We start from the raw sequence: 18,527 nt of genomic DNA, 5'->3' as shown, positions 1-18,527 counted from the left end.
CATTAATAAAAAATGAGTACATGGATATAACTAGCATCATCTGATATAATTTTAAAATTATATTTTTTCCCCAGGAAAAATCTTAATTTTATTAATGAAAACAAAATTACTTGTTGTAGATACTTATAAAGCATTCATAAAACAAGTCAAGGCTCGTGATCACAGAGCCAATACAAAAAAACTATTGAGAAATAGGTTACCCTTTCCTCCATTTCTTCTTTTCTACTTTTCGTCATTCTCCTTGAGATGATGTGGTTGTTACAAGAGCTAGTTGATTCTCCCTGTCCATTTTCGGAATTTCCTTGTCTGAGTTCGAGCTATCTGAAACGTGTTGACATTTGTATCCTCCCAGTTCCTTGGACTCGAGTCTCCCCTCCAGCTGCGTTGTGGGAATTGGGTTTGTTGACACTTCATGAGTTGATTCCTTCTTTTCTACATTTTCTTATGGATTTTGGACTTCTTCATTAGTAAGGGGATGCATTTCTTCTTCGTCTACTTCATATCCGGGCAAGTGCTGAGGAAATTTCCATCCTTGGGATTGTTTCCCTGTTTTCTTCTTCTTTCATGGCTCTTTTTTGACTTCTGGACATGTATTTTGAAGATGTCATGTGTGTCGACATATTCGACATCCGAAAGCCATGTTTTCAAAATCTAGAAACTGTGTCCAACACTGCTTGTTGTGAGTCAGGAGTATGCGATCTAGTAGTCCTTTGCTAAGATCCACATCCACACATATTCTGGTGAAGGTGTAGATTCATTCTTCAACTCTTTGGGTATCTATCTTTATGTATTTCCCTAAGAGATTCCCAATGCCTTCTAGTACATTATGATGTAGAAATGAAGTGGGAGATTATGCAGTCTAACCCAAATCAGCATTCTTGAAACTACCATTGTATTTGTGTCAAAATCTGGGAACCATGGGGTAACAAACAGTCCCATAGAACCCCAAAACCATGGACCTTCTTGCAGAATATATTCTCATTCCTTTGATGATGCAAAATTTACTATGAAAAATCCTTTGGAGCAGAGGTGGATCTCACAGTTTATTGACCAATTTGTGAAGATCCAATGAAAAAGATCCCTTGGCTTGGGCCAAAAATTATTGAATCTGCATATAACGACTTCAACTGTGGAATGTGATTCAACTGTTCCACTATATAGGGGTTGGGAATATTGTGTGACTGTTCTAGATTTGGGGAGGCAACCAGTTTTCCATTTAGAATATCTTTGAAAGACGAACCTCCTTGATTCAATGTTGGTCCTTTGGGAAGACTCGATCTAGTAACACCCCCTGCACCCATTGTGCTTGCTCGATCCAGAAGATCCTCCATGGAGTCATAAATTTAAAAAGATGGTGGATGATGGAGTGACATTATAATCTTGGAGTTTTAGTTCATCCTACAACGATTTCCTTCCCATATCAGGTTTTGAAGCTGAATCAGATACCCTAGGGTCTGTAGAATATTTTTCTTCAGGTTTTTAACCCTTTCAGAGGCCCGCACCTAATGAAGAAAAGATTTCCCATCTAGAGTTTTGATAAATATTTGAAAAGATATCTGAGATTCCAGATCCAGAATCCTTTCTTGACCCTCGTGTGAGTCACTAACCGAATTTGTCTCAAAATACAGATATGAGAGACCTTGAGTAGGCTACGACATATAGATCAAAATCATAAACAAGATCCACTCCTTGGGAGACCTTAGATCGGTGAAAAAGAGCATCTCATCCGTCGACCTGCACCACAGATCCAAATCCAAACCTCCCTTTCGACTGTTCAGTGCCCACAGAGAAGAGATATTCTCCCGATACCACTGATTTGACCATGGATCTACTGCTGGGATCACTCCATAAGGATAATCCACCTCTGCATTCACCGTGCATCGACTATTAGATCTGAGTAAGGCCTCACCCGTGGATAGAGAATATATGGAGAGAAAACTCTATTCAAAGTGTTCAGTGGTCCAATATAGATCCAGATCCTGCACAGATATGTGCCTCTCTCGACCTTCTTACTCCATCCTACAAAAATCTAACCCACAGATCCAACAAAATCACAGCTCCACGACTCCCTTGTTCTTCGTTTGTTTCACTCTATAAAGCAATCACCCTCCGAACTATAATGGTGCTAAGGGATAACACGACCATTGTTTCTCCTCATGCTCTGTCTTCCACTTGATATAATTTCAAAATTATATATGGATTTCACAAAGCTTATCTATTAAATTTCAACAAGAAAGTTATACATCTCCCACAATATGTGTTATATGAGAAAAACATTAAAGTTTGAGTTGTAAAACCAAGAAAACAATATTTATCATAATATTATAAGATAAGACCAATAAAATGAGCTTACTCTAGAAGTAAGGGAAGAGATTCTATTATTATTATATGTAAATGTATTGAATGTAAATTAACAGTTCATTTAAAACAATTGTTGCAGGGGTAACTTAGTGCCTATCACTCAAGTTAGAAATTATGCTATAGGAAAAATTACATAAAACATTATAGCTTACATTGGTCAATGTTAAATTAACAGTGGTTAATAGAAAAATGAATCCTATAGTCTTTCTTTGGCAAGAACTAATAAATTGAAATGTCTACACATTTATAAGCTTGGCAGGACTAAATCTTCATCATGTCCAATATATCACCCCGATCGGGCAGGGAATTGAATCGGTGACTTCACATCAAGGAGTGTCTTGGTAGAGCACCCGATCACCGTCTATCCAAGACCTCATGGACAACTGATGGTAAATATATTATTTAACTAAGTATGAATTATATTGAAAGATTTTAATTTTGGATGTCTTTTTTGCAAAGTTTAAGAATAAAAAACCACTACACAAATTTTTATAAATCATATACATCTATCACAACAATATCCGATATGATATGGTTCCTCTGATCTAGTTTTTTTGTTCTTGAACATATCCGATATATGCTGATCTATGATCTATTGATATATCAGAGTCTATGTCTTTCTAGTTTTTGTCGAACTGTTGCTTTTTTCGAAGCAACATATGTATATCCTGTCTATTTTGTACCATGCAGACTCTTTTATATCTCTTATATAAATAATAGTACTCTTTTTCTGCCCTGAAAAACAATATCCATAAATTATGGGGAAACATATGTTAGGCAGTAATGCACATGGCATGTCTATTTTGGAAAAAGATTTCAAGAATTTAAATTTAATTATTAATAAATAATAGATGAATAGTAGGTATTTAACATTTACAAAATATCCACAAAATATGTATGTCGATAGATATGTCTATTTTGAAATAGGGCTTCTACACTTATCAATAATTATTAATTTTGTGGTGGAGATTTAACTTCTATAAATTTGAGAACATGCTAAAATAAGTTTCTTTTTGATAAGTAAAAAATTAAATTATAAATAAAAAACAATCCATTTAAATAAAAAAAAATTTACTATATATGATTTTTTTGTTGGTTATTTATACCATGTTATATGTTGTTATTAAATTATAAATAAAAAACAATCCATTTAAATAAAAAAATATTTACTATATATAATTTTTTTTTTTGGTTATTTATACCATGTTATATGTTGTTATGCTTACTTGAACTTCTCTTAAGTGCTCTTCACAAATATGTTTTGGATATGAAAGAGCTCAATTTGTACACTAATGATTGGACAATGAAAATAATAGAAAAAATGACTTTCCATCTCACTCAACATTCAAATCCAATACCTAAGAAGTCACTTCGAAGTGGGTTTGTGTTTAAGTAGGGGGTAAAATAGCATAGATTCACACCTTGGTAGTTAATTTGTCATTCCTTTTGAAAGTTGACATATCTGGATGCATGACAATGTCTGACTCTAGCATTTGCATATTAGCATAGAAGATGTGGAAGATGGGCACAAGAGCGCAGAACATCCACATCATGTCAGACCACATTGCCCTCCCAAGTCACATATATACATGCAGAGAGCACGAGACAACAAAAAGGAAAGAGATCACTGTTGGGATGAGCGAAACTTTCAATTCGAACCAATGGTGAAAAGTTTGGGTTTCGAATTTTTAGTTTCAAAGTTATAATTAGTTTATGGTGTTAAATAATTAATACATAGATAAGTTAATTTTGTATAATTTAAATTATTGCGAGGTTAAATTGTTTTGTTCTTTAGTTTAAATCCCCACTTATGGTATGTTTATGATAAATTTATTCACATAGAATCAATTTTTTTTAATAAATTATGATGTATGCTAATTTGACATTGTGATGTAAAGAAATTAAAATTTAGTATGAATAACTTTTTAAAAATAAAAAGAGGTAGAAAATGTATAAATACATTTTCCGAGATATACAATAGGGTGTTTATTAATTTATATGTATCACATTTTTTTTTAAGGATTAGCTTAATTAGTTTAGAGTTAGATATAAATTATCTGAGATATACAATTATATGTTTATTAATTTATATGTATCACATAAAAAAGTTTTAAGGATTAGTTTAATTAGTTTAAAGTTAGATGTGAAGTTTTGTGATATTGTTGTTAGTTATTGTTGATCATGGTTTGACTTGTTTGGATTCATTTGTGGGGAGGCCTCATAATCATGGTCGACCATTTATTTACTATCTATGAAATGTGGGAAAGTATATATACAAAATGTGAGAAAGTACTTTGGGGTTTCCCATACTTTCATATATATATAGAGGATTAAAAATTTTGGGCATTGGATACTGCCAAGTGAATAAGATCAAGTTACCTCTCAGACTGAAGGCAAAAGAGAGGTTGCTGGTACTAGACCAACCCTCAGTATAGACCCCCTTAAGAGCACAACAAAGTTACTTGTTCTCTAGCGTCAACATGTTAACTTATAAGACTTGAACATAGGTGGACATGATATATATATATACACACACACATACACACGTACGTTTGAGGCCATATTGAAACCACAAGTGTGAAGTCATAAATTTGTATTATAGTAAAATTATAGTATCTCAATAAAATATAAAAGTTAAATATGTAAATTGAAAATTATTTTAATCTTTAAATTGTGTTGTTATTTATTATTTTTAAATTGTGTTGCTATTTATAATTTTTGAATATATATGCTATATTTTTTAATAAAATATAAAAATAAAATATATAAAAGAAACATATATAAATTTAAAAAAGAGTGAAATTTTTAAATTTTGTTATTATTAATTAATATTATTTTTGAATATATATGTTAATTTTTTATTTATAGCATATACATTTATAAATATAAAAATTTATATAATTTAAGTTTGTACAGTATAAATAAAAATAAAAATAAAATAAAAGAAGAAATGTATATGAGTGTATAAATTTGACATCATATTAAGGTAATATGTTTGTATATGTATGTGTTAATTTTTTATTTATATCATAAAATTTTTGTTTATTTGTTTTGTTTTGTTTACTAAGTTGTGTGAGTCTTGTGGTGATTGCACGCTTAATCTTGGCTTGAGAAACCCTGACCTAGGGGTATCTAGGTCATCAAAATCACCCAGGGATCGTACCTAGCCAGGTCACACGAACCACGAACTGTTAACAAGGTTAGATTTTTACCCATGAAGTTTCAAACTAGTGACCTTCACATCATAAAGTGCCTTAACAATACACCCCATCATCCTCTATTCTACGTCAAGTGGAATTTTATACCATACAAACTTAAAATATATAAATTTATATATTTATAAATGTACATGGTATAAATAAAAAATTAACATATATTTTCAAAAATAATAAATGACAACAAAATTTAAAAATTGAAATAATTTTTTAAATTATATATGTTTCTTTTATATATTTAACTTTTATCTTTTATGGTAATATTACACTTCCATTATAATTGTTTATAAATATATAATTTATATAATTTAAATGTGTATGGTATAAATACAAAATTAATATATCAAAATGTGAAGATAAAGATAAAAAATTATAAATGAAAAATAATATTAAAAAGAGTCGTGTTCTATGTAAATTAATAACCTGACTCCTAGCATCCTCCTAAAGCTAACTTAACTTGTATTGGTCTCTCCTTCGTTGTCAAGTTTGACATTCATAAATAACATTTTGTTAGTGAAAGCAACTTGGAATTTTTCTATTCAGCCGACAGACTAATTCTATAACCCAGTATGATGTGTAAGGACGTCTATCCATCATCAAAGTTGAAATTTTGCTCATGTCAGCCAAAATAAAAATTTAAGAAAAACTAAAAAAAAACTATACAAAACATTTAAATAATGTTTGCTCATAAAAAAGTTTTCACATGAAGAATTTGGATCCCTCTTGGCTCATGTTAGATCTGTATTTAAGATGGATCTATACTGGTTTTAAAGCAAGTAGGTTTTAGCGTTTAGGGTTTTATTATTATTATTATTATATATTTTTTTTATTACGAACCTTTTGAATTTCCTATGATTTACAAATGGACTTGAAACACATTTCAATAGAATTTTAGACGAATTTCGTGAAATTATTCGTGTTCATGTTTGGCCAGAGATCTGCGAACCTCATCGAATAAATTTGTCCAAGAATGAGATTCGACGAACTTTGAATTTAATCAATTTTGTTCACTAACCTAGTGACTTACTCCACAACCCATAAGAAATTAGGCACTTCGAGGTTCAACGATATTAAAGACCTAGGAAACTTTGTAAATAACACTTAGGAGTGAACCTTAAACAATGATCTATACCCTCATCTACTAGCGTACCAAACAACTCCAAGGATTAAGGGCTGAGAGATTAAAAACCTAGGAAGCTTTGTAAATAACACTAAGAACTGAAGCTTAAAATCATGATCTAAGCCCTCATCTACTAGCAAACCAAGCACCTCTAGGGATCATTGGCAAAGAGATACCACATCAACAAAGAGGTTATAACAAAATCTATCAATGACTATTATAAACAAAAACCGCTAGTGTTAACTAGCCTTCAAATTGAGAAAGATTTGGAGGAAAACACCAAAATTGCATATAGTTGTAAAGTTGCTTGTCACTAACACTTAATCCTAAGAAATAGAAAATGAGACAATCGTTGTTTTACAAAAAAAAAACCTTCATAAATGATGACAAATCCATGAGGTGTAAAGAAATTGGTTTTTGTGGGGTTTAATCCCATTAAGTCATAAGTTGAAATGTCATGAGAAGAAATGAGAGTGAAAACCAATAATGAGGATAAATACCAAGTATCAATGTTTAATTAAACTTGCACAATCCTAATAACAATATTTTATAATTAAATAGATCATCCATTTTATTTAATATTGAGAAAATTAATTTTATTTAAAAATAATAAATAAAATTCAGGGAAGGGAAAGAGGCACAAATATCGCTAGAATGATTAGGGTCATATGGATGCATGAAGGCATGAGAATCGCGAGTACCTCCCATCCTTAAATACGCTTAATCAATTTCCTAAACCTTTTTATAATTTTCATTTTATAACTTAATTTTGTATTTCAATTCGTTTTGCCAATAAAAACTCTCACCTAATAGACTGACTTAAAAAGGAAGGCACAGAGTACACAACACTCCTTGCGAACGTATCATTTAAGAAAGCACAAAGCCAAGGATCAAGAACAGTATGTACGAGTACGCTGAAAGATTTTGAAAAATCCAAATTCAATTTAAATTCAACTCATAAATTGCAGGTTTCGCCAGTCTCGTACGATCGAAACCTCCCAAGTCTTTGAAGTCAAAATTCGAGCAATAAAGAAGACCTGGCGGATCGAACACGACAGAAATACGCGAGGGTGCGCATTGGGACTCATCCAATTCAGATGAAGATGAAGGGGTTTCTTCTTCTTTTATTAGCATTCAATCTCATAATCCTCTGCTACTATTTTCTTTATTTCCCTCCTTCAAACAACGATCGTAAAAGAGAAGCAACGGCATTCCTTCCCAAAAAAACCCCAAAAGCTCAAACCAGCAAATTGTCTTCGAATGGGAAGCCATGGCCAGATCTTCCGTCCTACCTCCCTTGGCATCCCAATCCCAAGCTGGCAGCGCGGTCCTGCGAAGGCTACTTTGGAAATGGCTTTACTCGTCCTTTCCGCCTACTCCATGGCGAAGACTCCCGTAACATAAAACTTAAGAACAGGAATTTGACCGAAGAAGCCAAGGGCGGGTCCTTGAGCTGCGCATATAGTGAAACCCTAGAGACCTCAATTTGCGAAGCCCGGAAATTGGTCATGCATCCCGATAGGATTCAAATGTCCAAAGGAGGTGAAGATATCGGTTCTGTCATTGGAAGAAACGAGGAGGCCGAGCTTCCTTCATATTCCCCTGGCGCCTTCGAGATAGAGTCGCCCCATGAAGCCATTGGAGATGGAAGGGTTGTCAATCCTGAAATGCTGGAGAACATAATGCCTCAAGGAGCCGTCCACATTCATACCATGCGGTCTCTCCTCCTCGAGCTTCGGCTTGTTCCATCTGCCGATTCCATCTGCTCACAGGTACTCTCACACCAAATTGCTCAATGGGTTCGGATAAACTTGCCTTACAATTTTTCCTAGAGTCAATTTACCAAGTATTATGCCGCTTCATTTAGTGGCACTCCATTTCATGTTCAAGGGGCTATAAGGAGTGTTTCTATTTTTGTTTGTAATGATGATAATAATAATAATATATAATAATTTAATTAGTATTAATAATAATTTAATTTTAACATTAACTTTATTTGTGGGAGAAGGTTTTTTTTGATATCACTAGTTATTTGTGGGAGAAGGGTTTTTTTGATTTGACTAGTTAATTTATGGAGTTTTCGAAGATGCAAATACCAATTTTGATTTGACTAGTTAATGTATGGAGTTTTCGAAGATGTAAATACCAAGATCCTTTGGAAGGAGAAAATACAAATTCTTAACTGTTACACTTACACAAATTCTTAACTGTTACGCTTGCTCACTTTCTGCAATTTATGATACTGTTTCGTAAGCCAATAACTTTGTCTTTACAAACATCCAACCTATGCTTGCAACTCTATTCTAATAGAGTTGGTTTCCTTTGTCATCACATAGGCTGGCTTAAGACATGTTCGACAGGCCTAATTGGTCTAGGTAGATGTTAATAGGGTATTTTATCCTTTTGCTACCAGTTTGAAGATGTGTTTTATGTACGCTTATTCTCCACACAATCAGTAATTTTTTTTGGAGATAAAACGCTTTTGTTGACAATTAACATTAACAAATATTTTACTTAGGAATTTTATAAAAACAAATAGCTGCAAACACAGCGACTGTAAGCACCAGCTAAATCCAAAACTGGGCTATTTGCAAACCAAGATGCTTGGATTGGTTGAGTTTGATGCTTTTAATATGCAGCATTAAGTCCAAAAAAGGCCCTCTAAACTAAAATGGGCTCTGTGGGCATGCAGTAGTAATATGATAAGTTCATAACAAAACATAGCAGCAAGTACAATCAACTGCTCCTCACTAAAGAAAACATAATCCTATTATCATCAAACAGCAGTTCGGAGGAGCATAAGATGACGGATCACGATGGTCCTTGGAGGTTGATCCACATCCATCGACAACAGGTTGAAGATCAAATCGACAAAATATATATTTGGCATTTTGTCTTCTCATTTTTGAACAAGCGATTTTCATCCATATACAGCTTTTATGTTCACTTAATTACTTGGGCCTTTGTCTACAACATATTTTGTTTGACTACTGCTGGTCAACCCCCATGCTTGACTAAATTTTGTATCTCTTGTCATAAATAGGAGCCTCCGAAAATTGCTTGAATGGTTGACAAGACATTATTTGCCCCATTTCATCCATATGTGACAGGTAGTGATTTGGCCGAGGTAGGTCTATAAACGTTTTCTGTAGTGTACTAAAACTGCAGGTTATTTTGTCTGCACCCCTTCAATTTTTTTTTTTCAGTTCTTCGATACACTAAATGGTCCTCAAGTGTATTAAAACAGTTGGTAGCCTTGCTTGGATCTCTTCCTCTTTCTTTTCCAATTATTTGATACACTCGTCAAAATGGGCCTCAGGTGTACTAAAACAGTTTGTTACCTTCCTTGCATCCCTTCCACTTTCTTTCCAATTCTTGGTTACACTAGTCAAAATGTGTCCACTGTCTACAGCATAGTTTTAAAAATCGGAATCGGTGACAGACCAGTCCACCTAATAAACCGGGTTTCAATGGGAACTGGTCAAACCGTGACTGGTCAGATCTCAATGAACTGGGTTTTAAAAAATACATGAAATAATTGATTTTTAATGAAAAAAATATTTTTAAGATTTAAAACCATGATTCCAAACCAATAGAGACAAAATATGCAAAGTTTGTTCATCTATATACCATGTAAAGGTCAATAATATCAAAATGGCACCAAGTGCAATACATATCATCGACAAAACACATAAAGCTCTAAATGGCCTATAAAGTCCAAAAACAATGTGTTGTAGCGGCTACGACCACCCTCCAAAATTTTGCCTTAGCTTCGTTTTGGAGCCTCCCTACCAACCTTTCACAACAGTGTGCCTTGCCTTGTCAAGTACACAAGCTTCAGTGATTTTCTTGCAGAATGACAGCCTGTCCATCAAAGCTTGTTGCATCCCCCTCACAGGTTGTTTCACTGGACTTGGTCCAGCTGCAGGCTGAGCAGCTTCCTCAAGAAATTGCACAATTCTGGAGGGGAACTAGCCTTCCCTCCAGAAATTGCTCTGTTTGGCAGCTTGCTGGGTTCCATAATTGTGCAAATCTCCCTGTCACTGTTCATTGGAAAAATTGTGCAATTCCTCCCAGCAGGACTGCTCAGCCCAGAAATTGCGCAATTCTGGGTAGCAGTCAGCTTCTCTGCCCAAAAATTGCGCAATCCCTCTGGGCAGCCAGCCTAGCTCCCTCCCAGAAATGCGCATTTTTTTCTCCCACCTAAGCAAACTGTTGCATGTGCAGTTGAGTTGACCGGTTCCCTCCGGGGCCGAGCAAACTGATTTGCATGCATGCGCTGCGTCTCCCAAGGCAACATGCAAAGCCATCCTTGATTTAGGGATCTACTTTTAGCAGCTGGAGGTTGCATGCAAGGATCATTTCAGAAACCTCCCACCAAGTGTCGCTCTTCCTAGATTTGTGGCATGCGCGTCACATCTTCAATTTTATCGAAACTCATGAAACGGACGCTGCAGAGCTCATTCCTCACATCGACCTTGCAACTCTGACATCCCACATTGCATCTAGGAGTCATCGACACATTTAACTTAACTATTTTGGGGTAAGCCCGCCTTCCATGTCTTGTGTTGCATTTCTGTCGCTTTTTGTGTTTCACTTTGTGTGATTGCTATTTGCTTGATTTCAGTGAGCGCTTGCTGTCGTTTTGATGCATGTTAGCATGTAGAGGTGCCGTTTCAGTTTTCGTTCGCATCTCACTGCTGTTGCATGCATGACATTGTTTTGCACGGACGGTCGCCATTGCCGCGACTCGCTTCACACACATGCATGCTTTCCCGTTTTCTAAATCCTGCGCTTGTTGTTTGCATGAATGATCATTCACTTTTGTCTGCACTCATCTCATCATGCATTCACACTTCTCATGTTTTCAGTGGCTCGTCGGCTGAACTGGGCTGCCTTGGCCCGGACGGTGCCTTGCCCAGCTAGCACTGCACATTTCCGGAAGCGAAGGCTCTGCTTTCTCTCCAGAAATTGTGCAAGTTTAGCTAGGCACTGAGCTCCAGGCATGCATTGTGCAATTCTTGGAGGCAATGTCTTGTTGGCCCTAGAAACTGCGCAATGCAGTTTGCTGGTTGCAAGTCACTGCTGACTGAAATTGTGCATTGCGCAGTTTTAGTCCTCAGCAGGCCAGGATGGACTGTGGATTGCGCAGTTCCAACAGTCAGTAACTGTAACATTAATAAAATGGTGATTCTCCTAAGCTAAACACGTAAGAACAAATGATGATTAATCTAATTTATATACAAATATCTAACTTAGAGATATATTGATTATAGTTCAAAGGGAATGATTTATAAGAAGTTAAAAACATAATTCCCAATTAGATCACCGTGATGAAATATATCCAATGCGACAAACCCATTAATCTAACAACAACCTAGTGCCAAAACTTTGAGTAATTGACAATAACCCTAACTAACTCAGTGATGTGCCTCTAGATGTCTCTTTAAATGTTAAATTTAAGTTTGGCCAAGACAATTAGTGTATGTTTTGTTAGAAAATCAGAAAGACATAAATATTTTCTTTATGTTGATATGTTAATTTTAGGTATGTTCTATGCTTGGAGCAATTTATTTCAATTTTCACAGTTAGCTCAATATCTTTTCCAGATTAGCAATCAAATCAGCATTAAAGTAAACTGCAGATAGAACATAAACATAAATTGCAGAAAACAAGCCAAGACAAGAGGACACAAGATGTGGCTCTAGCTAGGCACAAACCCTAATGTGGGGAAACCCTTGATCAATTCTTCTTATATGTTCTTCAATAGTTCAGCACAGAGAGAGAGAGAGAGATAGTACATTTACAACAGAAGTCAACACTTTGACTTATCTAGATAAGAGCATAGATCATCTCTAAGAAGATGATACATGAGATCAATTGAAGACATGCCGCTTCAACTGATTCTCCAAGGTGACTCCTTCACCTATCATCGTGTTGCATCTCGTCATCATGCTGCACCATGCTGCACCCATCATCACAATGCTGCATCTCATCATGCTTCACTAATCATGACTGTACCCATTACTGTACTGCATCTCCTCTTGTTGCACTATGCTGAGCTCTTCATTGCACTATGCTACACCCAAATGCATGCTGCAATACCTCATCATCTTGTTGCTGCAATACCTTCTTGCTGCTGTCATATGTTTCATCATTACCATGTTGTACTATTGCTGCTCCATACTGCACCATGTTACCTTCATCACGCTGCCACTCCTTTTATCACAGTGCTGCACTTTGTTACCAAGCACACAACATGTTGCACTACACTTCTTTATGATGTTTGTCATGCTGTACCAACGTTCCACACCATGCTGCTCCAACAGTGTCATATCTTATCATTTGCTGCATAGTTCGCTGTTAACAGGATTCTCTATATGTTGCATTGGAAGTCATTCTAATACTAGGTGGACAGCCTTCATGTTAAGATAGTCCTACCTATCCTCACATAGCAATTTCAAACTTGCTATTCAAACTTTCATATGGCTGTAGCCTTCGATTCTCCAACAGACTTCTAAACATCCTTTAAAGGACTGCGACATACCTTAATAAAACCCCTCCCTAGCTGAGTTGCTGCCTTAGGGCATATGACAACCCTTTACTGCCCTACGCAAGCCCAACTGTGGTGCTATGGCCTGCGGCCTAGCACAACAACATTCGGTCCTCAAAACATGTCACAATCATCATGCGTTTAGCCCTCAAACTCGGCCTAACAGCTAGCTAAGATGACAACGTTTTAGGTCTGTGTTAGAAGTCTCTTTTGCTGTGATGATACCTGCGGCTAGGGCACATTTTGCATCAGCTGTAACCCTTCCTTAGATCTGCGGCTAGGGCACATTTAAGGCCTCCTCATGACAACGGATTAGGGCATCCTTTAGGCAGCGTATTAGGGTAGATTAGGGCAGCGTATAGGAGCAGGTTTAGGCTGTGAAGGAGCCTCTTTACTGCGGCCAAATCTCCTCTCTTGGATTGCGGTTAGACCACCCTCTGCGGCTAGGGCATCATCCTCTAGGACTGCGTTTTTCCCCTAGAGATTCTTCTTTCCACTAAAACCCGAAACAAGTGGAGAAGAAGAAATCTCAAGAGAGTCGTGTGTACAAATGACGTGCAAGGCGCTTGTATTTATACCAAAACGTGGAGCACAAGAGGGGGCAGTTTAGTTGCTGGCCGACCTTGACGAATTGTCCCTTAACACAAATAAATTCATATCTCCATCAATACTTATCGGAATCGAATGATCTTTAGATCAATCCTACACCTCTCGATGAGAGGGATCCAAGAAAAAATATCAGTTGCCATAAATATGATGAACCACCTAGAGTTTGGCCCTAGTTGCCAATTTTAACACTCCCTCTCAACTAGGGAGAACTTCATCTGCTGATCCATCTACCAAACTATACTATCTTTGCCATCAGTGCCCTGCACTGTTCTGCTGAGCTTTGTTTTGCTCTGCTCTGCTGTGCTGAACCATGAAGAAGAAGAATTCATCGAGAATGTCTCATACCATTCTCTACTGACTCGAAGTCAGTTTTATTGATCCCAGATCAATATCACAAGAGAGTGTCTCAAACCACTTATACTGATCCTAGATTAGTTATATTGATCCCAGATCAATGGAGGTCATCCTAGCATAGGGAGTACGATAGATACAACAATGCGTCCATCGATAATACTACTATGGTCCCTAACCCCATTTCCCTGCTCATTGGCCAGATGAGAGGTACTTCCAATGAGTCTCAGACTACATGGGTAGGATGCCTCGACAGGAGAACCATTCATCCTGTCCCTAAGTCGCCTTGGGGTATCACAGGGGAAGGCTGAGCCATTCACCCTGTACACAGTGCACCATTAGGGGAGGGTGAGTCGCCCTATGGTCTCGTGTTACTCCAGTAGTACCCCAAGCCCCCCCGGAGCTCCTAGAGTTCAATGCATGCAACATGCAGGACCCTCATAAGAAGGTCTCTCAATGACTCCAAGTCGTTTGGGAAAGTCACAAATTTGACCTTTCTCCGGGGCTTTGATAGAATTTTTGCGACTTGTACATTAGTCTCAATGCGATAGAGCCTCCTTGCTCATCGACGTACCATATCCCAGATAAGGTAGTATCTGATGTCGATATACTGGAGCAATCATAGAATACGAGATTCCTCAACAATCGAATTCCCCCCTTGGTTGACATAGAAGATCACAGTGGTATCCATCATGTGTATAAACAACTCACTGAAGAGCTTCCACAACCAGGCAACTTCACACGAGATCATACTTGTAGCTATGTATTCGGTGTCAGCAGTGCTCAAAGCAATCGTCTTCTGCTTCCTGCTCATCTAAGATATCGAAGCAGAACCCAAAGAGAACCAGCACTCAGAAGTGCTCTTGCGATCCTCCACACTGCCCGCGGTCAGCATTTGAATAATCATGTAGCTTCACATTTTTGGTAGTGTATCTCAATCCATGAGAGCTTGTGCCCCGAAGATATCTCAGAAGATTCTTGGCACCAATCCAGTGAGGCTCAACCATAGATGAGCTCATCATGCTAATTGCAAAACATATGTCTGGACGGAAGTTCACCAAGAATGTCAATGCGAATGAGTTTATGAAACTCAGAGGCATTTCCAAAATCTGGTCTGGCATCACCACCATATAACTTCTGAAAGTTAAGCTCCATCGAGGTAGTCGCGGGCTTGCTGTTCACCATTTCAAATCCAGAATCCAACTCCCTCTTACTTCTGCAAATGAGAGGGTTTGCACCTGTAAGAAATAGGTCGTCCTTAGTCGGTGCCGGTATGAGAGGTCTATCATCCACAACCTCTGAGCAATGGTTTGGATCGGTTTCACTCCTAGTGAATCTCAGCTGCATCAGATAGCTATCAATCCTCTCATACTACGCTCGGGGTGTTTTGCTTCAAGCCATAGAGGGCTTTCTTCCACCTGCATACATGAGATTCCTAATCATGAATCTCAAACCCCTCGGGTTGTTCCAAACCTGTGGACCTGCTATATGAGGGGAATGGTCCCCTTGTAAGATTTTCCTTCGGTACGACTTTCTTCCACTTGCATACATGAGATTCCTAATCATGAATCTCAAACCCCTCGGGTTGTTCCAAACCTCTGGACCTGCTACATGAGGGGAATGGTCCCCTTGTAAGATTTTCCTTCGGTATATCACGACATGTACCTTCATGCTCTTCTTCAATTCAGGCATCCCTGTCACCATCTGACTCACATCGGGTAGGGTCCCATAAAGTAGACCTCCGGTGCTATAGATGAGATGTGACAACTGACATGGTCCCCAATGGACCATCTTGCAACTTGATACAAATTGCCAACCCTGAACCCATGAGTAAAAGCATCTTTGAAAATTCTATTTTCAAACACGTACCTTTCCATTGATGAATGCCACCCTGAAACCTTTGACTTCCATTGCCGAAATGGACGCTAGGTTCTTCTTGCGATCAGGTACATAAAAGAGATTCTATAAATGAATCGAGTTACCCTCATTCAATCGAGGGGTAACATTACCTACACCCTTTTCGGGATAGGTGGCATCGGCTCCAAGTATAATCCTAGGATTGTTTCCATCTCTACTAAATTAGAGAGATCACCCTTCTATCCAATGAAGTATCTTGAAGCACTACATTCAATAAGCCAGATTCTCAAAGGATTTTAAGGAGAGGGCCAATACAAGATAATGCTTCTTTATCTTATTAGAAACAACATTTGATTCTTCATACCTGGGGTTCCTTTCTTTCTTTGAAGAGTTGGCCGTTTCCTTGATGACCTGCATTACCTGTCATTCCTCCAATCATTGAAAATGTCCCTGGAATGATTGTTATCATCATCAAGTGATGTGTCCCTGCCATTCAGACACTCCTTCTCATAATGGCCGAACTTATTACAAACTAGGTATCTGCCTTTCGTTTCGCCCTTAGATCCGGACTTCCCATTGAAGTGATCTTTAGGTAGGCCTTTAGAAGCTTCCACAACGTCATTCTGATAATATTCTATGCTTCGATTTCACCCTTCGTGAATTTGAAGAGGGATGAGGAATCCATTGATCCTTTTGTCCTTTCCCAACTGTCTTCGTTGATTGCTCTTTCACTCTTGCTTGGGCTTTGTCTTCACCTTTAGCTCTAATACCATGTTAATTTTAGGTATGTTCTATGCTTAGAGCAATTTATTTCAATTTTCACAGTTAGCTCAATATCTTTTCCAGATTAGCAATCACATCAGCATTAAAGTAAACTGCAGATAGAACATAAACAGAAATCGCAGAAGACAAGCCAAGATAAGAGGGCACAAGATGTGGCACTAGCCAGGCAAAAACTCCATTGTGGGGAAACCCTTGATCAATTCTTCTTATATGTTTTTCAATAGTTTAGCAGAGAGAGAGAGATAGTACATTTACAACAGAAGTCAACACTTTGGCTTATCTAGATAAGAGCATAGATCATCTCTAAGAAAATGATACATGAGATCAGTTGAAGACATGCTGCTTCAACTGATTATCCAAGGTGACTTCTTCACCTATCATCGTGCTGCATCTCGTCATCATGCTGCACCTCATCGTGCTGCACCCATCATCACATTGCTGCATCTCATCATGCTTCACTAATCATGACTATACCCATCACTATACTGCATCTCCTCTTGCTGCACTATGCTGAGCTCTGCATTGCACTATGCTGCACCCAAATGCATGCTACAATACCTCATCATCCTGTTGCTGCAATACCTTCTTGCTGTTGCCATATGTTCTTGCTGCTGTCATATGTTTCATCATTACCATGCTGTACTATTGTTGTTCCATACTACAACATGTTGCCTTCATCACGCTGCCACTCCTTTTATCACAATGCTGCACTTTGTTACCAAGCACACAACATGTTGCACTACACTTCTTTATGATGTCTGTCATGCTATAGGCTGTAGCAACGTTCCACACCAAGCTGCTCCAACACTGTCATATCTTATCATTTTCTGCATAGTTCATTGTTAAGAGGATTCTCTATATGCGGCACTGGAAGTCATTCTAATACTAGGTGGACAACCTTCATGTTAAGACAGTCCTACCTATCCTCACATAGCAATATCAAACTTGTTGCTTAAACTTTCATATCGCTGTAGCCTTCGATCCTCCAACAGACTTCCAAACAACCTTTGAAGGACTGCGGCATACCTTAGTAGAACCCCTCCCTAGCTGTGTTGTTGCCTTAGGGCATATGATAACCCTTTGCTGCTCAATGCAAGCCTAGCTGTGGTGCTATGGCCTACGGCCTAGCACAACAACATTCGGTCCTCAAAACATGTCACAATCATCATGCGTTTAGCCCTCAAACTTGGCCTAACAGCTAGCTAAGATGACAACATTGTAGGTTTGCATTAGAAGTCTCTTTTGCTGTGATGATACTTGCGGCTAGGGCACATTTTGCATCAGCTGTAACCCTTCCTTAGATCTGCGGCTAGGGCACATTTAAGGCCTCCTCATGACAGCGGATTAGGGCATCCTTTAGGCAACATATTAGGGTAGATTAGGGCAGTGTATAGGAGTAGGTTTAGGCTGTGAAGGAGCCTCTTTACTATAGCCAAATCTCTTCTCTTGGACTGCGGTTAGACCACCCTTTGCGGCTAGGGCATCATCCTCTAGGACTGCGTTTAGGGCATCATCCTCTAGGACTGCGTTTTTCCCTTAGAGATTCTTCTTTCCACTAAAACCCAAAACAAGTGGAGAAGAAGAAATCTTAAGAGAGTTGTGTGTACAAATGACTTGCAAGGCACTTGTATTTATACCACAACGTGGAGCACAAGAGGGGCAGTTTAGTTGCTGGCCG

General features: G+C 37.8%; 1 protein-coding gene across 2 annotated transcripts in view; it reads left to right on the top strand.

The window, feature by feature from the left end:
- The window catches only part of XYLT (beta-1,2-xylosyltransferase), a 77,665-nt gene that overhangs the window by 16,923 nt on the left and 42,215 nt on the right, over positions 1–18,527 (top strand). The window contains exon 1 of one of the 2 annotated variants that reach the window (XM_089373592.1): positions 7,543–8,468. The exons of the other annotated variant lie outside the window; for it this stretch is intronic. Within the exon in view, the coding sequence (XP_089229718.1) occupies positions 7,794–8,468 (675 nt within the window). The 5' untranslated portion in view covers positions 7,543–7,793. Of the gene's footprint in view, positions 1–7,542; positions 8,469–18,527 lie in introns of those variants that run through there. 2 annotated transcript variants of the gene reach the window in all.

Source organism: Pinus tabuliformis, chromosome 8 (genome assembly GCF_031772625.1).
Source record: "Pinus tabuliformis cultivar Carrire ecotype Pingquan chromosome 8, CPIR1, whole genome shotgun sequence".
Classification (NCBI taxonomy): domain Eukaryota; kingdom Viridiplantae; phylum Streptophyta; class Pinopsida; order Pinales; family Pinaceae; genus Pinus; species Pinus tabuliformis.
Note: the sequence above shows the minus strand (reverse complement) of the source record. Positions and strands in the feature narration are given on the sequence as shown.